This window comes from Lineus longissimus, chromosome 2, assembly GCF_910592395.1.
Source record: "Lineus longissimus chromosome 2, tnLinLong1.2, whole genome shotgun sequence".
In the NCBI taxonomy this organism is placed as follows: Eukaryota; Metazoa; Nemertea; class Pilidiophora; order Heteronemertea; family Lineidae; genus Lineus; species Lineus longissimus.
Window position 1 is genome coordinate 25,099,607 of NC_088309.1, and position 26,320 is coordinate 25,125,926.

General features: G+C 41.1%; 1 protein-coding gene across 1 annotated transcript; it reads right to left on the reverse strand.

Moving 5' to 3' along the window:
* Nucleotides 1-221: 221 nt before the first annotated feature.
* On the reverse strand, nt 222-24,684 carry LOC135483197 (neuronal acetylcholine receptor subunit alpha-10-like). Its single transcript, XM_064763852.1, has 7 exons — nt 24,064-24,684; nt 12,726-12,791; nt 12,183-12,334; nt 7,181-7,225; nt 4,309-4,418; nt 3,467-4,002; nt 222-2,524 (listed from the first exon to the last, which is right to left on the reverse strand). The coding sequence occupies exons 1-7, from the start codon at nt 24,176-24,178 to the stop codon at nt 1,896-1,898; spliced, it is 1,653 nt and encodes a 550-aa protein (XP_064619922.1). The 5' UTR covers nt 24,179-24,684; the 3' UTR covers nt 222-1,895.
* Nucleotides 24,685-26,320: the final 1,636 nt, after the last annotated feature.

Sequence of the window (26,320 nt, forward strand, 5' to 3'; positions counted from 1 at the left end):
GGCTTTTGTGGTGAGACGCTAGACGCTGTAGCAGATGGCTTTATAATCTTTCTACCAAAAACCTACCCATTGTCAGATCTTGCATTAGGCCCAGTTGAACAAAACAAACATGTCACTAACTTGGCTTAACTGCAAGAGATAAGGCCAAATTACCGCCACAACCGTTTACCACAGCTTTGCCATGGAGAACACTTTCAGGCAAAATCATTAATAAATTTGTCTTTATTCCTCAAATTTACAGCAATAATATTGATAAGAATTCGACTTCATTTACATATCTACCATTTACACCCTTTATATATACTGAATACAGCGTAAGAGGGGCTAGCCAAGCAGTCCGTTAATGAAAAAAGTTTACTTATGAGTTTTTTGGAGCTCATCATTTCAGTGTAACTCTTAGACTGCTGTATTTGCTGTTGGCAGCAGATTACAAAAATGGTCATACGAGGCAAACAGCGCGTGCACATTCATGTAGACAGGAGGATTTGTCTCCGTTTTGAAAGTAATCTAAGTGTTTACCGTATTACGTATTTACAAAAATCACTGTGCTGTCACAACTAATTGCACGTTGTGGCCCTAATAAAAATCACGATAACCTTAACTTTTCTTTCAAACCGTAGAAAATTGATCACAAGGTCGGCCCGATACCAAGGCAACTTACTAAATGTCGTTGTTCATTTTTGAATCGTAACTGTTACCCATCGTCGCCATTCAAACATAGCCTGGATTGCGTCGCCGCCGTATAGTCCACTTTTTCGTCCGTCGCTGCGGCAGGTAGTGGTCGGGCAGTTGGTATCCGTTCGCCCATATGGGTTTTGCTCCCTGGTTCTGATTAACGCCTCCTTGCATTTCGTGGAGGGGTATGCACTACCGCAGCCACAGCTGTGTTTGTCTTGTCGTCATGTGATTTGGGCTACTTCGTCGCAATATCTTTACAGACAGACGAAACTACCCTAAATCACGTGGACACAGTTAATTTACAACTAGAATTATTTCACAGCTGCATTGAATAGATAATTGGTAAAAACTATTCAAAAATGCTCAATGCAACGGATTTCTATATCATCATGTGTCCTCCATTCAAATAATTCCCTTGAGAATAGAGTCCAATCTCAGCGCTCTGCTTGATGCCTTCATCGTAGATTGTCTGAGCAATCTTCGTTATTTTCAGTAATCGGTAAAAACAGCACGACTGCATGCCATATCAATTTAATTGAATCGAACGTGAACGCTTCGTACTAGTGAAGTCGATTTTTTGTCCTTGAAAAAAGGACACAAAAGGCAAAAAACGGCAACAACGAGATGAAGAAATTTAAATTACATATCCACAGGCCGTGGATAGAAAATGTGCACATTTAAAGAAGAACATATCCATAACCATTATATTGTGTTTCAGAACTTTTGAGTACAAGGCGCAATAGTGAGGCCGTTTTTAAAGTAACAATGGGCACCGCCCGGAGACCAATTACATGTGGTTCTCAGTTACAATGACACTACGAACAATCGTATCCCATGCTCTCCCATTTTAAAATTTGCGAAAATGCGGTCTGCTTCGATCTGAACGGGGCTTTCTAGGCCAAAAATCTCTCATAAATCCAGTCGATCTGACATGCTCTGCAGCTAGGCATTAATCCATGAATACATTATTAGTAATCAGTGAATGACAATCCCTCATCCAGAATCGGCTATCACGGCAAATCGATGGCTGAGCCATTTTAAAACCATCACTCATGCATTAATTGGTATTCCGTTTGGCAACATGACACCGCGCAGTACCGATCGATCAGTAGATCACATGATGGCGGTTACACAGGACGCCATCTTCTCTCCCAAAAAAACATGGCCGCTTATCCCAAGGCACAAATGCATAAACATCCTAAGTTTTCCTTTCTGTATCATCGGTCTAATGGCTCATGATAATCAGGCCTACCGAGAGGGATGAATACAAGTAACGTCGTGGTGGAAAGGGTCATAAGAGTCATGAATACAACGAAAAACACCCGGTCCATTACGGCCGCTACGTGACGCCACTCATTCACGATATCAACCTCGTTATCATCCTCGTCCTTCTTCATCACCATAATTCTAAGATATTTCAATATTTCTTCCAAAGGAGTCAGTCGTTTTTCGTCCACATCATCAAATCCATCCCCGTACGGATCTTTCAGATCTCGTGTTGAATTCCGCGGCGAGCTGTATTCAGGAGTAAATCGCACAGCATTCACGCCCTGCGTTGGGTCATGCCCAACAAGTTTTGTGAAAACTTCTGACGGTTCTGATCTGATGTTATTCGCTCTGTGGTTATTAGAGTTCGTCTCGTATATGATAGGTATTTTGCGCCGCTCTTTGGGCGTATGATGACAACATTTAAATCCGCATACGGTTGCGATGTGATGGAGTACTAATATGCGGAGCCAGCTTGGGACTTTCTTCTGATGCGGTCCACAGTGGTGAAGGTTTAATATGAAGACTGTAAGAATGACAGATATGGAAGTAACCGCCATTGAGACCGTCAGATATATACCTGAAAAGAAAGGCAAACAAAACAACGGTTAAGTTGAGGATTTTTTTAATGTACACGCGTGCACACATGTACATGTACTGGTAACTTTAATTCGCTCAATACAACGCAGTGTTTGCACATTTGTTGTTTTTTTGATAACTCGACTTAATTATTAATGAGATCATTTTCGTCAGTGCTAAAATGATATTCCAGAAAAAAAATACATTTCATTTTACATTTTCGACAAATCTTTACTGCACGTCATTCCTGGAGAGATTTCGGCCTCTTTGAACTCACTCGATCGTACAAAAACCCACGCAAGTGAAAACTTCAGAGATAAATTTCGCATGCTTTTATAAGTATTTGCAGCGTACTTCAGAACTCTGCACGTCTTCTTTTAATGGCTGAAAGGTATTTACTCAGAACATTTGTTTTTTTTAGAATATTGCAGTATACTGCTGCACTTCTCTAATGTGTTTCCCCTAAACAACTCTTATCACTTTCCTGAAATCGTTCACGTTCTGCCAAGATGATCTGTGTAGCAATAGGAAAAAGCTATTGCATGTTTCAACCTTTGCCGCAACAATCATGTTAGCATCACTTGGGTTACTTGGCATCTTTTCATTATGCAAATGCAGATGGTGCTATTTGGAACATTTTAGTTCAGATAGGAGAGCCGAAACGTACGCACGTCTCTTTGTAACTGAACAAAAGTGAGCTACATTAGCGTTGACTGGGACGATTTAGCAAATTAGAACTTAACTTGAAGTACTATTTCCACACATACATCCTGTCACACCCACAGTCGATCTGTTCTTGGACACTGACGCTTTATACCAAATAGGCCAAGTGCGCAATACATGGCGTGAAATGCTTTACATGGAGATATGCCCTTAAAAGTCACGTTGACGCCATATTCTAAACTCAATACGAAACTTCCAAAGACCTTTTGAACCAACCTACCTATCAGTGGCACAAACTCTGACGTGGCGGGCATACTATCGGCAACCAGCAGCATAAAGACCGAGTAGGAGAGTAGCACCGTGATCCCAAGAGTCACCTTCTCGCCGGAGTCCGGCGGAATACAAAAGGCAAGCAGGCTGAGCACATTTAACCACACACACGGGAAGATGATATTGATGATGTAATAGAGGACGCGGCGGCTGATGACGATGGTGATAGTAACATCTGGGTATATCTCGCTCCCAATGGGATACGTGACTTCATTCCGTATGATTTTAGTCCCGACGATTTTCCACTCCCCGTTAGTGATGTAAGCGCCCATATCAACCGCTTCTGATGAGTTTACCAAGTCCACTTGGCTTTTGTCGTAGGTCCAGGATCCGAATTTCATCTTGCATCCCTGGACGTCGAATGGAAAGTAGGTAATGTCAACTTTACAGGAACATCTTAGCCGGGCCGGAGGGGACCAGAAGATGTTTCCCGTGTAGTCGACCATGGCGTTGGCTGGCATGTAACCAGTCGTGTAATCGTCCGCACTGAAATGTAACGTTGATATTGAACAATACCCGTAAAACTCAAATTCGTGACATTCCTCTGGTTACATGACACTTTTGAAGTAATATAGCGCCATGAAGATTTCCTCAGAAGTACATTATTTACCAGGTATATCTTCGTAGAGCTATTTTGACGCGACAGTAACGATGCCTGGAATGTTCATTGTCTCTTGACTTGACTGAGCAAAAGATTCGAATAATGACTTTCTCATTTTACTCATAATTTTGTTTCGTCATAACTTCGAAATCAAACGGTTCCGATGTTGTCGATCAGGTGGTTCTACTCACTTGTTATAGAGCACGATATCGGGGAGCCAAAGCTTGGCCGCAGGTATCCTTATCTTCTCCAATCCACTGTAATCGGCCGGATTCCACGAGATCCGCTCATCTCGCCATTCCTAAATGAAAACTATCATTAGCTGCTTTGAAACAAGATAAGCTTATTGACATGTTACAGCCGATACTGATTCTTTCTTAAAATGTAGATTAGATATTATTTTCAGTAATACGCTAAGACACTGAAAAGTTTATATGTACATGTACCTTCTTTCTACGGTGTCAAAACTATTTTTCTATAAGGAAGGAGATGACGGACCATCCTTGACACGTGTGATAAACCATGTAATGCTGTCTACATAGTGCTTGATCTAGAGCCAAGTATACGATATGATACCAATAGTTGATAAAGACTATCTTGATGATACGAACAGGAATTATAAGCGACACGATCTGGCAAATTCACGTCAATTTATGTCTTCTCATTAAGAAGACAAATCAAATATACTAGGTTAAAAAGGAATGAGCCCAATGATGCATAAAAACCGATGACCTCGACATTGAACCTTTTAGGGCCCCCATTACAAGGGGCATTGGCAAACATATTACCAATTTGATATCGTAATTTTTTTCTTCGGGAATTCACTGAGCATATTTCCATACTTTGATCACGAAGCAGAAAATCATCATTACATTCTCAATCTAAACCATTAACCAATAAAATCCCTTCCTAGTAATTCCAAGGTCGGCATAAAATCTCGGTAGCTTGCACCAAGATGAGCTAGTGTCAAGATATTCCAGAGGGATTGATTAAAGGCAACGGGTGGATTCACCCATGAAAACATTGCAATAAATGATGCTAAGCCAGATACTAATGAAGTGAGACGAGTCTTCTCAGGCGTGCCTGCCTCGAACGATTCGTGTTTGTGCGGATGTTTGAGGCGACTTCAAGGAGTGAAGCCATTAGTTGAAGTATCATTGTCCACCATGCCGCACTCTAACAGTCAAAGGATGACGGCTCGTCTGATCAAAAAAGGTCCCAGCATTTGGGCCCTACCGACTGCTTTGCATTTCCCAGCCAGATTCAACGATATTTTCTAATGTAACTTTAGCCCGCGAGTCTTGGGTCAACCTGAGTGACAAGTGAATGTAGACTGAGATAATCAAGTGCTTGAAAGCATACTTGTAAGATGGAACATAAAGACATTCCCTTTGTCGATTCCTTCTATTTATAGCCATGTTGTCGGATAAGAGAATATATATCAAGTGGACCAGTCGCAAGCAATCTTCATGACAATCTTCAACATGACTTTCAATATCCCGGACACAATATCACAAATTCGGCTCAAACTGTCGCGGCTTGGTAATATATGTCTGCCAATGTGTGTCTGGGTTATGGGGCAATCTTAAGATAAACGAGAATTGCCTCAACAATGATAAATAGCAGCAATACCTGTCATTTGCGTGACATCTGTTCGAATGGCCACAGTAAAACTAATGAAACTAACCCCGGGACGGACTGGACTCGTTGCTATACGCCATGGTAATTGTGACTGATTTGCGGGATTGATTGGTCCTAAGCTAAGATCAAAGTCAACCTTGAGTTATTGTCCTTGGAACTGTTGGGTGATGACACGGTTGCAAACATGCCAAGAAACAAAGCACTCAGAAACGATGCCCCCTGTTGATTGGTCGCTGCATATCTAATGGCGATGGTGAGCACAACCAAGTCATCGCCGCCGGTGGGTTCAAATCCTATCCAATGTTTTGAATATGAAATAAATGGAGTTAAAAGATACAACCTTGACAGTTTTCGAGAATGCGAGACAGGTCATGAGATGGATATATTGCAACATCCTGAATAATATACGGAATTAAGATTTCATTAGGTTCCTGTCACGGACTGGCGTCGCGAATACCCAAGCAGATCAATTTAATAACTCACTGAAACAGGAGCCGAAACCTGGGTCGAAGATGCCAATACGACCACAGCTGTGGAAGGTCGCTGCTTTATCCGCTCAACCCAAGCGATTTTGACTATCTTGACTGGTTCGAAACAGCGAGGAAGTTTACTCTTTTGCAATCGTCGAAATTGTGACTCTTGTTAAATGTGCCAACAGCAAATTTGAAAACTGAATGATTTTGTCGACCAAGTTTTTTGGCCTACTCCGGAAGACGCATGTTTGTGTTTATTCTTGCAGGCTAAATGTTCATCTGAGGAAAGCGTGACAAGCGATTTCCATGGAAGGAAGTGCAATTTCGACAACATCAGGGTGTGGTTGAGGGAGAAGAAGGGGTTGAACAGCATGCAACAAGCTTACACCACATAAGGAAATAGGAAATAGCAAAAGTGTACATCTAAGCCTAAAGAAAATCACATTCGATTACATTGAATTAGTGCCTTATGGGTGTGGTTGAGGAAGGAGATTGGTGAGGTACTGGACAACACTTAAGAGGCTTGAACCAAATGAGGAATTATGAACTAGGAAAAGTGAGCATGCCATGCAGAATGACGTTTGTCAATTAAAATCGTTTTGTGTTTAGATTAAAGAAAAAACTGAAAAAATATCTAATAAGACCCTTTAGGCTCTGTGTATAGTGGCCTCCGTCGGCCTTCTGCAATCGCCTCGAGCGGCCGGAAACGACCTGCTCATTTTAAAGCCTGCCATCTGCGCTTTGAAACAGGCCTCTCTGGCCATTCACAATTCCAACAAAAGCCCGCTGACGATCTACTTTGCTTAAGACTGCCAAAGGCCAGGTTCCTGAAAATCACGGTGAATTTGAGGAGTCTTCCGTAGACATTACGTAAATTATATTTGGAGCCCAAAGATGCCTTGCGGGGTTTTGTAAAGCAAAAATGTGGAATATAATACTGAGATCTTACATGGGTAAGCCAAACGTTATTCACCATGACTTGGTTCTTCTCATCCTAAAAATAGAAACGTGAGATGCAAATGATGCAGAAGTGGAGGAGAGTTGGAAATGGGCTTACGTGCATTGGCCAAGCATTGATTTCCATCGTCTGCCACCTCATATTCTGCAAGTAAATTATAAATTGTAGTTAACGATGAACAAATTAAAATATAAATATCCAAAATCTCACTTACACAGAGAACTGGTTGTCTGAAGCACATGGCAGACGGTTGGCACTGCAAATTCTAAATTTACATTCACGTGATGTACATGTACATCATTCTCTGAATATAAAATGATATAGCCTTCGGGGTGCCATAATATCTTCGCATCATGACCATACAATGTAGTACTGGAACGCAATACATGTTTTATTGCCTACACGGCGGGTTATGGAAATCAACATTGATGATATAAAAGGATGTTCCTCCGGCTTGAATACCATCATATTTATATTTAACTTATTGTCTGCATGCATAATCCCTTTCAGTATTTAGTATATTTTCTTTCTCCGAGCTTCATTTGGATTTCTCTTTTTCAACGCGCCAGTGGCCATCATCAGCATGAACCAATGTCAAGTGCTTTACAACCGCTACTATGGGTGTGCCAAGGAGGAAATAACGTATACATGTACATGTACGTTATTTCCTCTTGGTGTGCCGTGTACGCCAAGACAGGATGTTGCATTCCCATAGATAAAGTTGTTGAATCCCAGTGCGCATCATTTTTTTGTTAATTAGATGACCGACTAAACGTATTCACTTCGCCGTATAGACGAACAAGCACACTCGTTCGATCAATAGAACTGCAAAATAAATAAATAACAGGATTTGGCGAAATCGTATTCCTGGTACCCATCCAATAGTTTTTTCCGTGGTTAATAGCAATAGTAGTGACCATGGATAAAACTATTGGTCAGCTGCAAATATATTCCTTTGTGTATGGAACAAAACCACCTCCATCCTTGATCTGGTGAACGACTTTCCATGTCCATTGCTTCGCTAATTAGAGGTGAGAGCTTGAGGTGAAAATCGCCCCTATCATTAATCTCCATCAGAAGAAGTGACTTGAAAGAAAGCCCAAAGCCTGGCATAGCAGCTGCAGGTTATCGGCAAGCAAATAATTTCCGAAAGAGGGGAACTGGCTACTATACAGTTAAGGCAGTCAACAATATGGCTTTTTTCGGAATATACATGTTTTTGAACGAGATTTGTATCATTGGGGAGATGAGGCATGAAGATGTACATGTATTGCGAAATGCGAAATCGTACCACCGGCTACTATACATTTGTAACAGCGCGTCCAAAATACAAGAAATTCCGAGAAATTCTGAAAAAATCCGAGCAACTTCAAAATTGTAACCAATGTGTTTGACCCGACCTTGTTTCAGGTCATTCTCCCGACACAATGACAACCACATTCGCATAAAAAGACAACGAATGAGAGCCGTTCGGAAATGTGTCCTGATTTATCGGGGTAACTGCCAGAACGGGTAATCTCCTTTGAGCTCACATGCGCATCCCAACACAGATTATCACGTATCGAGCAAATAAACTAAAGATAATTATCATTAAGGGCCCAATAAACCACCATCACAGACCACGCTCCATTACCAGATCCTACCAAAGAACAGCGTGTTCAGTACTCAAGGTAATTTCCATTCACTGCCGACTAAGGCAAAGCCTTCCCATAACGGGCTAACCCCAATTACATTGAATTAGTGAGTGCAAGGCGATGATTTAGACAGACTCGTCAGTAAAAAGTGTGTATCAAGTGAAAATCCTACGTTATGATGTTCGTACTGCACAGTTTTATAGCTACTGCCATCTTGGTATATCCAGTAGTTTTCAATAAACTCCGCCTCTCGATATTTTGATGTAATGACGAAGTGAATAAAAAAAGGATGATAACTATGTATTCTTTTGCCGATTTTCAAAAATTCATGTAGGAAAACCGGTGTTTTTGCACGAGAGTTTTTGGCTCTGAAATGCTCCGGGCATCTAGCCCAAAATGTTTTTTTTTTTTTTTTTTTTTCCCGGATTGTGCCCCCCTAACGTAAATTCCTGGCGGAAACCCTGACCATCAAAATGCGATGAAAACAAGACTATTGCATAATTCGTGATAAAAATGAAACCTCGTATAAACCAGCGTGTTTAGAACGTTTCACATTCCATCATGGTCAGCTGAAGGCGCTGTCGTGTTAACCAGAACCGCAAACCCTGATGTCGATATCACATGATGCATTAGCAATATTCTGAAAAATTGGAGAGCGCCCATTTTGTAAATGCAGATTAATCATAGACAGACAATGAATTTCGCATCAATTGTATGCCTCTGCAACATTCATGGTTTGCAATGCCATTGAGCAGAATTTATTAGTGTACTATTCAAATTTTTAGGTGCGGGTTAATCGGACTTGAAATATTATTACCACTTCATGTGATTGATTCCGAAAAATTGTGTTTACGTCATAATTCCGGGAATGCGGCCGCAGGCAGGCTATAGATGGCGCTGCAAGCCCTGAAGCAAAGTGACGTCATTATGATGACGTAAGCAGAGTTTTTGCCCTGATGTACCTCCGCGCACTTCCATCTTGTATTTCCCCTCAGTCGAAATTTGGGTCAATTTTAAAGATGTCTTTTAGCAATGGGGATTTTAGCAAAAACAAAAAGCTCATGTAATTTTCAAAGCACTTCTATCCGACGTTAGGAATGTCATTGAACTTCTGCTATCATTTAATTCGGCTAAACAATCTTGGTTTATACATTGACAAGACCAACGTGAATTTCCTGTTTTCGTTGTCAACGTTTCGTTATCGTTATCGTTTACCTACAATCTATTACAACCGGACTGAACGGATGTCACCGACGATGTCCGGAATCAGATTGGTCGAATCTCTACATTGTCCGCATACTGATCGGTGGGACATTATTACATGTATTAATGTGAGTGACTCCTCAGCCAACATTCAATCGACAATGTTTGCTGTTGTGGTAGCTCTTATGCAAAGTAATCGCTCAGGGGAACGTGAGGTAGGACTTTGGCATCGGTCATACATGTAGTAGTGTTGTCTTGATTAAGACCGATGGGAGACCGACCACCGAGGTCGTGACCTTCGATTGCCGGTTATAGCACGTTTTGGTGACTCGGACAGCGTATGTTTCTCCAAAGGTCTCCGGTTTCCCCCAACGGTATTACAAATCGACCAATTTTCTATAGCCTAGAGCTTATTTCAACGCTTGCCTCTTAACACGGGCAAAATGCATGGTGCGCAGGGCCGGAAAGCGACCTTCAAGCCTTGATTTCCTCTTGATGAGAACAAGAAGTAAGCGGTCTTTCTGGTGCAGAACATTTACATCCATCAACTCTTAGTAAAGATTTGACGACAAACCTATCATTACGGCCTTCTGAAAGTTATCTGATACTTAATCTGTCGGTTCTAATCTGTATTAATCTGCAAAGTAATCTGTATGATTGAAAAAAAAATGATGTATCAATATCGATACTCTTTCTAAGATGCGTGACAAAGTTTACTATGACGATATGTGTCGATGTTAATCCGGCTAGTGATTAATAAACCTTAGTTAATCTGAGATTCGTTGGTAAGCATCACACTGTGATAATCTAGTTTCGTTGACGTAAGGCCGCTTAATCATTTTTTCCCCGTAGCAGGGGCGCGACAACGGGATGACATCGTGATCATCAGACATTTTGGTGTCGCTCACCCATAGTCGATCCCAAATGAACATGTTGAATGGCAGGAAATGACCATGTATGATCTCTTTGTGTGCATCCGATAAGCGGTTTTAGATCCTTTAAACGACGTGTTTTGTGTCGAATTTCAGGAGTATAGAGAAACTCGTGCTTCACCAATCTAAGACTGGTTGATTAAATACCACAGGAAATCGAAAAGGCAAATCTGGAACATGACATAACGCAGCATTGGACAACTATTTGAAATACTGGATAAACAACTCCTTCGTCTTTGGTTTTATTTTCATAATATATAGATGTAGTTTCGCCTCAAAGGAATACTGCATAAGATAAATTGGTATAGTTTATGTATATCAACCACTGTCTGTGCAACTTCTCTACACAATCTTCGTGATGTTGGGCTATTTGTCAAGAAGTAATCTGAATAATATACTCATCAGGTACTTTTTCTATTATGATTCCCTTTGCTTGTACTTCATTCCCACTCCAACGAAGTGTCATGTCAGACTTCCCCATGACTACTGAATGACCGTTTACCACCAAATTACCGCGCCTCTTAGCGTTTCAAGAAATATTTTCACGATTTTTTATGAAATTACGGTGCGAATGCGGATTGCGTTTACACCATAAGGAACTGAAACACCTCCACGTTGAATCCAGATCAAACCCAAGATTTTGGCGGATACCGAAAATCTCTGGAAATAACTGGAAAGAAATCGGAATTTCCTTCACGCCGCCAATTAAGATTCAAAGCATGAGATTGATTTCGCCTGAAGCGAATGATTCGGACATTACTGGGTGCTAGCAGCATTGAGTGCCCAATGATTGTGCCCGGACGCGTAAATAAACCAGGGATTAATGCAGTGCTAATAGCAAGGACAGGTAACCCAGGCACTGATTTTTCCTTCAAATGTTCATCTATTCGAAAACATCTCGACATGGTAAAGGCAATTGGGCGAATAAGTCTGCCGGGATGAGTATCGATCGAAGCGCCCTGGAGAGGAATAAACCACGCCGTCTGCTCAACTGGATAAGTATGGATAGAACACTACGGTGATCTTTTTTAAATGCCACTTGGTTGTGAGACATCGTTTTCGATTCGTCATGTCATAGATCAGTCTGTCTTCTTGTTTATCTTAACAGTTACCATTTGGCCAATGTGTTGCACTGAATTAGTATAGTGGCATGATACTAACCAGTGTGTACAAGTACACGTTAGGGAAAAGTGATGTGAAAACCATGGATGAAATTTTACTCACCATATCCATGACCTGTATTAGTGTGAGCCCGAACCTCACCACCACGTTGTCTGTAGCATTGTAGACAGGTCTGACGGTGTTGTCGTAGTCGGTATAGGCAAACACTCTCTTCACCAGCCGTTGCTCGTCGGGCAAGTCCTCATCGTCAACATCTGAAGACATACGAATATTTCAATTAGTGAGTGAGAAATTCATAGTCAAGAACACTCTTCAATTCGTGAATGTATACCCTTTGCCCCACACTCTACATCGGAGAGACTTTTCTCTGCAACAGACGACTTCCACATAGCCATGTTATTTACAAAACCCTGACGACAAACGTGAACTGGCACCAGAGGTATGCTTTGTTACACTGATAAGTTATCTCTTCGCAATTTGAACTCGTCATCACGGTACCCCCTGTAGTTCCCACTCATCCAGAATGCCATGACAGTGAAATATGGTCGTTGCTGCTATTTTGTGGAACCACTAAGAAAAAAAATCCTTCAAAAAGAGTCAACATGCGGATAGCATTATCCAATGAGGTCATTGAAGAACTATTACCTGAATATCGTCCATTGAATCCGTTATCGGTACCCGTATTACTGCCGCGACTGCCAGTTTGCCGGCCTGCAATGAAACATGGTGGTTCATGCTGTTATCATAGACGTACATGTAGAAGAGAGGCTGAGAAAGTTGCAGTCGTGTCACTCAACGTGGTCCTATAAAATGCATAATGAAGATAGAAGTCGACAAATTGACTCAACACAAAACGAAAATACAACAAATTTTCCGTTTTGACCAGCTCTTTTGTACCAAGATTTAATTAATATTCTTTGCTCTTATGATATTGTATCAAAGAGTTTTAAATCGTTGATACAATTCATAATTTAGAATTTAAAATTTCTGAGATTTCTGAGTTCTGAATTGTAATGGATGTAGCTTCGGCCATAAGATAAGAATGCTGTTGTAGTGATGGTAAGATAAAGTTCTAAAAGCAATAGAATAGTACATGTAAGTTAAGACAAAGTGTGCGAGGACATAGACAACCAGGAAAAGACAACAAGAGGCCCTTTTATCCTAAAAGAGGCATACCGGGTTCTGTAACACTCCCACGAAACGACTGATTCAGAAATTGTTGTCTTTGGTGGACACCACTGCTTTGGGGATGTAACACTCAGTAAAATTCAGCAATACCAAAACTGCACCTCAAAAGTCACGTTCATGCTTTTCGAATATTTGAAACTCAAGTTGAGTTTCATCTACGTAGGAAAATTTCAAGTGTGACGACCAATATGTACAATACGAGCCAACTTTCGCAGCGCTGACCTGGCATGTCTAGTTACTGCGCAGCGGCCATGGTTAATTCTAATTACAAGCGGGTCTGATATAAGCTTCACAAGTATTTCACTAGAGATATGGCTGGTTATCACTGGTCACCTCCAAATCTAGGAATGGTCTAGGAATTTATAACGTGTTCCTGGAATCTTTATTATAAAATTAGATGAGACGTTCGAACTGCTATTAATCTCTCGTGCCTGCTGGTCCATCATCTAACACTCGATATCCACAACCAGAGGCACAATTAGATATAAATCACTATCGACGGCAGGGGTAATCAATCAAGACCAGTAAAGATCGCCAAATGGCGCATCAATCCACCGTCGGACACCGTTTAACTGACCAGATTTCACAGAGGCAAGTAAAACACAATGGAAGCTGACAGTAACAAGATAGATACGACCTCATCAGCCGGACTGAGCTGTTGGACTGGTACTTTCTTAGGCGGATTACATGGTTCAAGTGTCAAGGGAAGCCAACTGTACCATCACTTAATATGGTGCGGACGACCGCTGGCGATCAGCTCGCACCGAGTTGATATGAATGTCTGGGATGTACGTAGCATGGCTGTTCTACATGCATGCACCTCTTCATGCATGCAGGGTCAATGTAAATGAAAAACATGATCGCACGGCAGCTCTGCACCTCATGGACCAGAGAATTAGCTTCCACAATAAAGGACATAATCAATGAGTCTGGCAACTCTGCAAGAAGATAATTCTGATCTATAAGGTGGCGAAAAGCAGTTTGATTTGGCCCCGCAAACACCGTCATGAATGTTGCGATATCTGAGCACCAAGGGAGCAATTACCGTGGTTTGTGAGAGCAGAACGGCAATGTAATTGCATTGGTCAAGCTGGCCTCTTAAATATGGACATAACTAATTAATGATGGCATTTTTTCAATTGCATTCGTGAAACAGTTTCTTGTGAAAGCAACCATTTGAGCAAATTAGGCTGAGACCATTTCCTGCTCATTTCTGCCCCGTCTTGGCATATACACTCTCCATGTACAGCTTGTGTAACTTTGAAGTAGATTTTTGCAGAACAGCGCAATGTAAACTGGATATAAATCAGTGATCCAATCTGCCTAATAGACTCGCATCTGAGCAAGAAAAAAAAGACGAAGGGTGATGAGCTCGCGAGAAACAAAGGAAGATTACCGTTTTTCAGCGACAAATGGCGTTGTCCGTTACGACGTGCTACGGTACGGGGGTATCATGTATCCTATGCTCTAATTGGTCAAATTTAAACTGAACATCAAGGACCACTGGTGAATTCTTCCTAGTATTATTTATGTGTCAACACAAAAAGAAAATATGGTCGCTACAGTTGCTGAAAATGGCCAAACCACGTCCGCCAGTGATTACGAAAGAAATTGAATACTGCCTCTGGAATGAAATAATACAAACTTGTCAAGCGGTGCTAGATTAAACGACCGGCAGGACGACTATGGATGCTATTATTTGGAGACGTTATTTCCTTAACTGTCGGAGGTAATAAATGGCATTATCTTGGTTAACTTTCGATGGAATATGACAATGGGTCTATCACACTAGAACAAGGTTGCTATGGGTTTTGCACATTTTGAGACGGGTTGTGGCTTTTCTGAAACGCAATCCATCATTGTACGGCGGAGATATTTGTGTTTGGATGACAGGTATGGAGAAAGCCTTGGTCAAGAGGCTTGCTGCAAATCATACTACAGGCAGTCAGAGATCGTCAACGGGATTGGAATGATATCGTGTGCAGTTGTTTGAAGTGAACCGAGGTCAAATAAATCTATTTCAGTTGGAAGCCGGAGGTTTCAAGTGAGGACAGCCCGTTCATGACCGCCACACAGTGCAAAAGACGTGACTGAAAAGTCAGGAAACCAAATGTTGAAGAATAAGGAAGGACGATTATGCTAATATAATCTCAATATCACTTGAGGCTGACCAGAGAGCGATAGATTTTAAAGTCACCTCACCCACGATGAGAATCTTGCCTGAGAGTTCGAAGATGTATCCATGGCCACTTACTGTAATTAGTGGCCGTGGAAACATGTTTAAGCACTGGTAAACTTGAGGTGCAAAAAGGTTATCAGATTGCGATTTTGTTGCAACCTTACCACCATTTCTAAACACTTGTAGTTTACAGTCGAATATATCTTTTTCACCTCAAACAAGTACACAGGAGAAGGAATCGGCGATAAGGAGAAATGTGAAAAGGCCAGCTATTCGCGAGTCGAGTCGAGTTCAATAAGAATATCTCTGAATACTTCATCAAATGGTGTTGAGCACATCTTGCTGAAGAAACCGCATGTGTTTGAGTCAACAGTGAAATGCAGTTGAATAGCGATCTGCACATCATATACATATTATGTATGAGTGTACATATACATTGAATGTAGCTTTTGGGTTATTTTCTGATAACAGGTCCGTGGTCGATTTTAGTGAAGCCTGCCATACAGTATATCGCAGATACTATAGTCTTGTCAAAGTCCGTCGAGACGCATCCTTATTAGATTGTCAGCGTTGCATTTTACGGCCAAGGGTATCGGGCTTAGGCACAAGCCATGGTATCAATATCACTCCTTGTTTTCGATCTATTACATTGACATTACACTTAAGCCATGGTGATGTCTAATTATTTCTGTGCGGAGAAGTTGAAGGATGCATTGCCGGCGTGTGTTTCACGCTTCACGCAATGACCACATGGACTGTGTACGTGTACATGTCGTATCGAGATTTTTTTCTTAAGATGTTGAAACAATCATATGTTCATGATATTCAACTAATCAGAAAGTACGTACTTTTGACTGATATACAATGATGGAGGGAAGGAATGAATATTTACCACTGTGTATACGTCTATCTTAACCACCACCGCCTCAGCTAACCAAAAGCTCATTCTAATCAATACATGTAATAATTATGAAATTTCATAATACTGATTGTGTTAGAATACTTCATCATCTGTGTCTCTACATCGATTTAGAGCGGAACTCAAAGTTATCCATGTATCAGGCCTGTGCTTGCAGGATTTCAACCGCGAAACGTGACAGATACGAGTTAAATTTGACAATATCGATAGAATTGACTGAGACGTAGTGTATCGAGTTTCGATAAGAGTCTACTATTTCCATCTAATAAACTGATCTACATGTACGGTAAATATCAACCTATTAGAAACAGATTAGATGTGTTTCAGTTGCCGGGTTGTTGAAAGCCGCGCGCGCACCATGCCTCGATGTGAGAGTCCAAATCTGAAATGGATATGTCGCATCGTAAAGTCAGCAGGGTTGTCCTAATTTCAAATTATGACCTCTGCATCTAATTAAAAGCTAATTAACTCTATTCTAATCGATCACAATTGATAGTTTATGCTTAAAGGGAAGATAAAGGTTTGAACTAAAACATACATTGAAATGAATAGGCAACCATTTATCATCAATAGGTTATGTATGTCCTTGTCGTAGGCGAACAATAGATGAGTCATAAGTGAACCACAGTCTTAAATTACCACACTTCTATGCCATTGAATGGAAAGGATATAATTTGATGGCTATTGCGTCATCGTTCCATTTCCATTATACAATACGAAAATGTGGTCGCATACCTGATTCTTGGTATGAGGGTAGAGATAAAAGAATGCTAGCCTGCCGGCAAACCGTGAATGAAATTTGCCTAGATAAATAGTCCGGCCTCAAGCTCTCGGAAGCCTTACATTCCGCTCCTCTTTCCCGTATCATTCTTACATCTTCTTGACCAAAGCCAGCGAACACTATTAAACAAAGGTATCGCTTGAAGATCGATACCATTCCCAATCTGATTGCTAGTTTACCGAAAAGGACAACTTGGGCATGAGATGTGTTGGTTCTTAATACAAAAATTGCTTCTAGCTGCACCCCAGTTTCTAGCACGATCATTGAAAAACGTTCATGTAATGTATCCGTTAGCCCTTAACCATGTCCAAAACTGCCTTGCAACACCAGCGAAAATCATAAAAGAGATCATTCTAGTGGCGGCGCATGCTGGCAAACATGGGTATTATCCTCCTGGCCACCTGGATTCCACGCCCACACACAATTTGTCAATTTACATCTAAAGGCAAATTTTCCCCGCGCTGATGACAACTAGAACCTTTCAGCCATTATCTGAAATCTTTTAGTAAGGCTCATCTTGCCAATGGAAGGCAATGCATCACAGAAGATTTAGCTGTAGCTTTTTAAATCTGGGCACTGTGTAATTTTTTTTAAAGTTTGGGTATGAAATTCTAATACGGGATTTAACGGGGACTAAAGCGATGCCAGTACAGAAACCGATCTATCATTCCCATTGATTGATCCCCTTTAAACTAAGGAAATCTTACAGAAGATGAACAGCAAGGAGAGTGTTTTTTCTTGAAAAGAAAGCTTCGTAACCGAGGTATTAGAGGTATATAGTGAAGGCTATAGTGTGTGTATCCGTTGTCACTTGCGTTGATGGGTGAAATGTTCATTCAAGGTTAAGTTTTCTTAGGCCATTTGGCGATGCTGCGCTTGAAGTTCACAAACCTGACATTGACTGAACGTGCGAAAATAGGATGGAAAGTCCAATCGATGCCAATTGAAAAGCGACTAATATGCAATAAAGAGGGTGGCTGATGACGCCGACCGCTAATCGATTAGAAGCGATTGTAGCATACGTCCATAGAGCCTCCATTGCACCTAATCTATCGATCCGATCTTGGCCTGTACAACACTGATTTGGACGCTTTCTATCAAAACAGGGGATGATGGGATGATCGTTAGGTGAGGCTACTGACGAAACCGGAATGAAATCATCGAAACCAAACGAAACTGTTGAAACGAAAGAAGATCGACAGGGTAGTGAAATGCACCGCTCGAAATGTTGATGAACATTAGCGACTGTCACCTCTGAGGTCCCTCGTACGATTTCCGGTCGGTCCCGCTACACTGTGATAGAGAGGGCGACAATCTGATAAACATTTGTAACTTGCAGAAATTTTTTTTTTTCATAGACACTAATACTTGATGTCTACCAGGATACGTTCTAAATTGGAAAAAGAAATGTCCCATCTGCAACCAAGCGCGGATAAGCATCAATAATTCTTACAAAATAAGACCGCAGCTGCAAGCGACGGAGTGCAGACAAAAGCACATACATGTGTATCTATAATCTTAAATATTGTGGTGAAAATGCGATTTTGTTTGTGAAAAATTACAGTGAACGAGCTGATATTATAAACTAGCAGAGTCCTTAGTAAGTAGGCCTTTCTTTGCATCTGAATCCCAACCTCCCATAGCCCGTCCTTGTGTGGGATCAAAAGGTCTGATATGGGACGGTGCTGATCGCACACCGATTAGCCTTTCCTGACGCGGTCATCACGGGCATATATATCATTCCAGGCGTTGACCGCGTGTCTGTCTCCAAAACTCACACGAGGCCCGACAGTGGAACCAACTATTTCGTTGAATTCATACCATTGGAAATGGGATGATGGCGACAGCTGGTCTGTTACATGTTTCGCCCGTCATGTAACAGATAAGACATCGATGAGATTTAGGAGGGATATGCAAATCAGCCTGGGACAGGCCTGACATCCGGGGTTAGTAATCAACTTGACTCGTGGACACAGCTTGAGCCTGAGACTTTATCATAGTGTAACAGATGGAAAGGGACGAATTTAATGGGTGCACCAGGGTCTGTATGTGGTAGGCCTACACTCTGACCGTAATGGACACTACGTTAGTTAACTTTCACGACACTTAGCAAAGAAAATAGAGCCCGTGGTCACAGTTATCACCCACTGCTGTTCGGAGATCAACATCACGCAAGTGTTGGCGATGCGTGATCTCTCTCGGAGCCATATATAGGTTTTTGAAAGATACCGCGGTTCGGCTAAACTTCCAAGCACGGAAATTCAAATTTTATACACGCTAGCCCGATACCAGGCCATTCACTTCATTCCAACACCACACCCTCAGCGTCACATTCTGTCCATTCAATAATTTCCGGCGGGACTCGACTATATCGTGTTCTCTGCTGGCCGCTGTCATATCTCTGACACGACCTTTCCTGATAAATCATTGTCAGGGGACCGAACCTGGCTCTGGTACCACTCCAAACCTTTCAGACAAAGTGACAACTGTCGGGAAATCGAACACATAGCAATAAAGAGGTACGTGTAATTGTCAAGTCTTGGCTTGATGCAATGGAGCAGCAGAACAGAGAAGAGTGAAGTGTTGTGAGCTGACAGTCACTAAAATGGGTATCTACCTCAAAAGTCAGAAATTCGGAAATGAGTTTTATTGTGACTTGCGGATTCGTCGTGGCGATAACTTTGTACATAGAGCCGGGCGTAGGACCGTCGCCGATGCTCTAACTGATGATCTTTACTGCGTCCCTGACCATATACATGTACTACTTATCGTTATTTGTTTTGTACATTAACTTTCTGTATCTGTGTTGGCCGAAAAAATTTCATATGAACCTTGCCTATAAGGTACAAAATGTGGTTGACGGTAGCTGGTATCTGGGTTCCATACCAACTTTACAGAACCTGTTAGACTACAGTCGTGATTGGATCAGTAACCAGATGAGATTTTTTTGTTCTATTAGTTCGTTGAAGATAGATTGTTCTGTGTAAACAGTAGATATGATAGACAGCCATATTGTATAATATGAGTGCATGTACAACCATGAGTTGATAGACTGTAATAATCACAGTCCCAGAGCGAGAAAAACCAAGGTGCAATTTTCTGTGTAATACCTACCATTGTGGTGCCGATGGTCTGGACGCGGGCAAAGAAAAAATGTTTCAGGTATCAATTATTAAACAACGCTAGCGCTGTGAACAAAACCAGTCTCTTGAGTATGGGCGTCATGGGATGACGGAGGGTCTAGCAATACATCGGCCTACTTTTATTTCCCAGAAAGAGCGTTTTCCAAAGAAACAAGGCCCACTGGCGGCCAATTTAGGATTTTCTCGGTCAAATTCAAAGATTTTTCGCCCAAACCGGGGGGTGGCTCATATGCATGCATGTAGCAAGTACACTGTGTCGAACATGGAGCCACTGCGTTTTGCCCCAAGCGTTCCATTTTTTATACTCTTGTCTGTTGGCCGGAGCAACATTATTTTGATGTTTAATACCCCAAAAAACTGTTGATGGCATTTCCATAAACATTACAGCTCTCCATAAACTTTTATATACCAAAGGGAAGCGGAAGTGCGATACAGAGATAGGAGTATATATGCCATGTGCAACATACTAATACATACCCTTGTTATCCTTACCTGAAGAATAACAAACAAGTTTTACTCTCTTGCATTAAACAAAATACTACGTATTTCCCTTTTACGTCGATTTTAAAGAAATCTTAGCGATTCAGAACCTGTTAACGGTAACAACATTTCGGGTTGTGTTCAACAGACTGGACATAGAAAGACTTATCAGCTTTCGCGGAGGATGGTGGTTTGGCAAATGGAATCAGTCGGTTCCCCATCTTATGATAATTGTGTTGGTCATGGGTGGACGTTTCTTCTATGTTTCACTGATTATACACCAGATAGCCCCAAAAAAACGGACCACCATACTTCGTACACAAACCATTAGTACGCGGCCCATCAGTGGATGGAAACGATTTCTAGAATATATATTTCTAAAAAAAATCACTATTGGTAGTGTTGGTTATTTCAAGTTGGTTATGATGACCACTTCCCTATACGCCGTGATTTTATATCGGACCCTCCCGAATCACGGACACGTTCTATCGTCAATGCAAAGATTATGAGCTGCAACTTCTCTAGAAAACCAATTACCTTTGTGCCACAATTCATTACAATAAATTGCCGTTTAATTCAAAATGCCATGACGATAAATAATTGAACGTTCCTTATTTGATACCTCATTGATTCTTCTCTGCAGTATATTACATTTAAAAAGGCATGAGGTTAATGCACTCACACTATAGAAGTCCAATTTAGTGGTTACAGAATGTGATTGGAGTCCGCAATGGCTAGTACTCATCCTGAGGAAATCAAGGGTTGATGTTCGCTTCTACGGCCGTCACATGTACCTTGAAGCAGAGTCTTTCTATACAACTATTCTTTGTATAGAAAGACTCTGCTTGAAGCAAACACTAACAGCTGATTTCCTCACGATGACAGTATCAAAATCTCAACGTATCAAATATTTGAACGCAGTATAGGGTCAATGAAGTACCTTTGCTGTTTAAGAGTAGTTGGTTGGGCTGACGGGTTTGGCACCTTCCGAAAACAACATGCACTTAAGTTTGTGTTTTTTCTTTGCTGCTAAAGAGTCTGCGGATATGCGATGCGATTAATTAGTACATTCATGAATATTTACATCATCCACACCTAAACGTTGAAACATCGCCGGTGATTTCGTGCGTTAAAAAAACTTGCCAACTATTACCTGGGGAAATTGGCCAACAATCTAGGGAGAAAAAATGTATGGCCATAACTACATTTTTCAGTCGTCAATCTGGTGGCTTGTTATGTAATGTATGACTAATTAAGCATATTCCCGACGATGCTGCAAAGTCATTTAAATATAGTGCCACATGCGAATTAAGGCCATTTGTTTGTGTTCGCATGACTACTAACAGTGTGGTATATAGTTAGATATACATGTAATCTGAAGGGAAAAAATTGTGCCCAGTGTTTGCTTTATCATCGGCAATCTTCGGTTAATCTTTCATGTAGGAATCCGAGAAAGAGAGTTCGCCAGCAGGAGCGAATAGCGAGATCCCTGTAATCAAGAATAACAAAAACTACATGACATGATCTAAATGTTTCATTGTTTGCTTTAATCTGATAACCTAAGTACATTTACATGACGATTGATAATAAAAGGAATCCTGACTCCCGAGGGAGGATTTTTAACCGGGGGGATATTTCCTTGGGGGATTTTTACCTGGTACCGTTTCAAGCTTTGTCTTTAGTACAACCATACTGTGAATTCTGCACAACAAACAGAAATGTTATGAATCTGAACTCTTCTCCAGAAACCTTTCAAAGATCCTCATGTATTTGCCCACATACAGGGGCCTACTCTTCACTACTCTATTCCAGGCCAATGTGTTTAGTTAGCATCCCTTAATATCCTGGCGCACTCTTTATGCATCCATCACAGCATTAACAAAGAACATCCGAGAACACACACCCAAAACAAACAGTTTTTTCACAAACGGTTCCTGAGTAAACTTTGAAGACAATTATACTGCTTGCTGAGCAATCTGTAGAGATACTTTCTACAATATTAATTGGAATTAATGAGCTCGTGTAAATAGATCTGAATATCATGTAATGCTAAGGTTTAGGTTCTTGATAGATCATTATTGTTGAATCCATTAGTGAAACCTTGTCTTCTAGCCGCACAATCTGTTTATGTAATAGACTGTCTTTAATTGATTGCCAGGGGAGAATCCACAAAAAGTGAAGGTTTATTGTTAAAGGTGTCTTGGAATGTTTTTATTTTGACCCGTTACTTTCTCATATCCATCTTCTAATGTGCGAAATATTGAGAAATAATTACAAAAACATATGGTCTATATCCCTTTTCTTGCCGAACATGGTGAAGGTGATCTACCCACAAATTTTCTCAAGTCAGTCAAAACAAGCACATTTAAGCAGACATCGGACCATTTTTTATCACACCGAAGACATATTTTTGCGGACCATTTTTGGGATACGCTGATGCAGTTGAATACAGGTTGAATTTCTCGCATTGAAAACAGCTTAAATAAAACATTGAATTGGCTGAGTTTGCTGTCAACACTATGTTAACACCACGAAATGTTGAAATTGCAACACATGTCAACATGCATGGAACGCAGCGTCGTTTATGCTTATCCAATCCGCCACAAATACGCAAAAGCGGAGCATTTATATTTTATGCGAGTATAAAAATTATCCATCTCATTTAATATTGTGCAAGTCTTTATTTCTGTTTATTCAGATTTAGAATATGGTACAATATCCGCCGTTGTTTAGTCTCTGACGGATATTTGGTTACGATATCAGAGGTATAAATCGCGGGATGGATTTTTTAATATTGAATTGAAAGCTGAGTGTCAACTATAGGACATAATTAGCTCTATAAACAATACTGGGCGAGGGTAATGTGAAGTATGGGGAAATCGGAGACCCCGGAGGTAACCTACGTTGTCGAGAATGTCGTCCTACCGGGATCGACCGCGAATTGAACCCGGGACCTCGGAGGTGACAGACGCTGATGGGTATGTATAATGACGACGGTATTCAAGTCAACACTCTTAGGAAAAAAATGTCATTTATTGTGCTTTTGAAAAGGTTATAAAGTTTTCGGTCAACACAAATATGCACCCCGTACTGAGAGGTTTTTCAGAAATAATATTAAAAAACCCTAATGACTTCTGATCGTATAAGTGTAAAGTCATTAAAAGTAATCTTGATGGTGTAGTAGATCTCATTTGAAGCCTAAAATTAAAGGTCATGCTATAAGCAAACTCGAGAGAAAGCGAGATCAAATCAGATGATATATACATTTGTTCAGGAAAGGTTATAGGTCTTACCATGGTTTTGGATTATCTTTCTCGCCGTGTGCGTTCCGCCTCCAGTTTTGGCCACAATTCCGTTCACCACCAAACAAACGGTCAGAAATAACCGAAAGAATATGCCTATATCCATCCTTCAGCGTGAAGTTCTGTCATTTCAACGAAATATATCAAACAGACACAATTCGATGCACAAAAAGTCAATTAGTCACGTCTAAAAAATTAATCGCGTGCACAAAGTCAATTATCTTTGTAATCCAAAGAATCCGGGAATGGACAATGTGACGTCACAGCATGATCGTGCGTCACGCGCCCACTAACGAATTCGCAACCTCGATCTCTTGCTCTATATCTTCTCCCCGCGTTAGAATATCCTCACCGAGATTATCTAAGCTATTGGCTGCAAAGATACAGAAGCACTGGCACAGTTTGAAAATCAAGAAAAATTCGCTCCCATACCCTCCTCTCGCCAAGTCTCGGTAAGCGGATCGACCAGACTGGTTGATCAATTGGCTATGGCGGGTTTGGGAGGGTGACGGCTGTTCGAGCATCTGTGTAGAGTTTATAGGTTGGTCCGGCCGGTCAAGTCCGATCATTCGCTTACGAAATACATATTGCGAATCCTTTGTTTGGTATGCTGATAAAGGTTTTCACCGCGGCGTTAAGGGAGACTATAGGCAGAAGCCAGGTACTGGTATCAAGAACAAGTTACACGAAGTCGACGATAGGTGCCTCTCGTATGATAATGATACATCCAAATTATTCATACTTGTAAGAGGAATACGATTTTCGCTTAATCGAACGCTCCATCCCCAAACTCTGCATACTATGTAGTAACATGCTGACTACCAATTGGACACCTGCCCCCGGCCCCTCCTTGGTTCCTGTCTGTTAGAGTTCACCGTTAAAGCTAATAGGCCTCCACTGATACTGCCCTGCATCAGCAAGATATGATGTTACTTGTTGTCTATTCCTTTAAATTCCTGAATTTAATTTAAATTTGATTGGTAGCGCATGAGAAAACCTTACATCATCAGTGTAGGTGAGATTTTATGCATGGATTTTATGTAACAACAACAACATTTGTTACATTTTCTGTGAAAATACATGTACGCATACAATTACCTTACATTTTAATGTAGATTACAATTTCAAACTATTAATTGGCTTTTTCAATTGGGAACGGTTTTCCAGCTGCAACACCGTGACCTAGCGGATGGCCAGAATGATTCATGACGAGTTAGAAAAAAGAATTACTTGGTAAAAGCGCTCGTTCAAAGTATGCTGCTTGTAATCATTAAGACGTGGTACGCTTTGGCATCCCCACCTGTTATAAAAACTTCAAACGTCCATAAACTGCTAATAGTTAATTTGTTTAATGGTTGCTAATACATAAATGGCCTCAAAGCAAACTTATTCGGAAATGAAAAAAAAAATGTATGGATGTAATACCCATAATGCCTATGATTAATAATCTCCGACATAACGCTGAATATTGGGGAAAATATTTAAGTCTTTCTATCAGGTTCCATTTACCGCTAAGCCGATTTCGCCGGTCAGTAAGCGGTTGTTTTGAGAGTGTAAAAGACCTTTCTGCGGAAAGTAGGCCCTATACACACTTTGCCACAATGGCATACTACGGGGATCGTCCATCCGTTATTCTCAAAAGCCACAAGCAGCCTTGGGGCACCATCATCAAACCAAACTTCGGCCTCGGTCACCAGAAGGGCCGGGCGCTTCAGATTGAGGACGCGGTGGACAGGCTGTACTACATCCCACTAAAGAGGGAGAGGAAGTACCCGAAGGATTCAAGATGGCTTTCCCAGTATGAGTTTGAGGACATGGTAAGACTTTCATATCATTCTTATCGTTCTAATTCTTATTCAAATGCTACTAACACATAGCTTTGAGGTATTTTTCATGTATGTTTGCCTTATTGAAGGTCGCTATATCTTCAACTATCTTTGTGACGAATCGGGGGATTTTCTCATACTTTTCTTGAGATGGAAAGCTATTATCACGATCTCCGTGATCAGGCATATGCCCCATCGCCATCTCAGACAGAATACTAGTACATGTATATATCTTTCAGCGCCATCCGACGTAGATCAACGTCACTCGGCCAAATTACCCATCTCCAGCCGGTTATTCTTTCTCCAATGGCTTCAACGTTAAAGCAACACGAGCGCCATCTTCAGGAAGATTAGCAAACTGACTCGAAGCCTTTCTGACTTAATGGGGTCGGGGAAGCATTTTGGTCACTTTGTCACTTTTT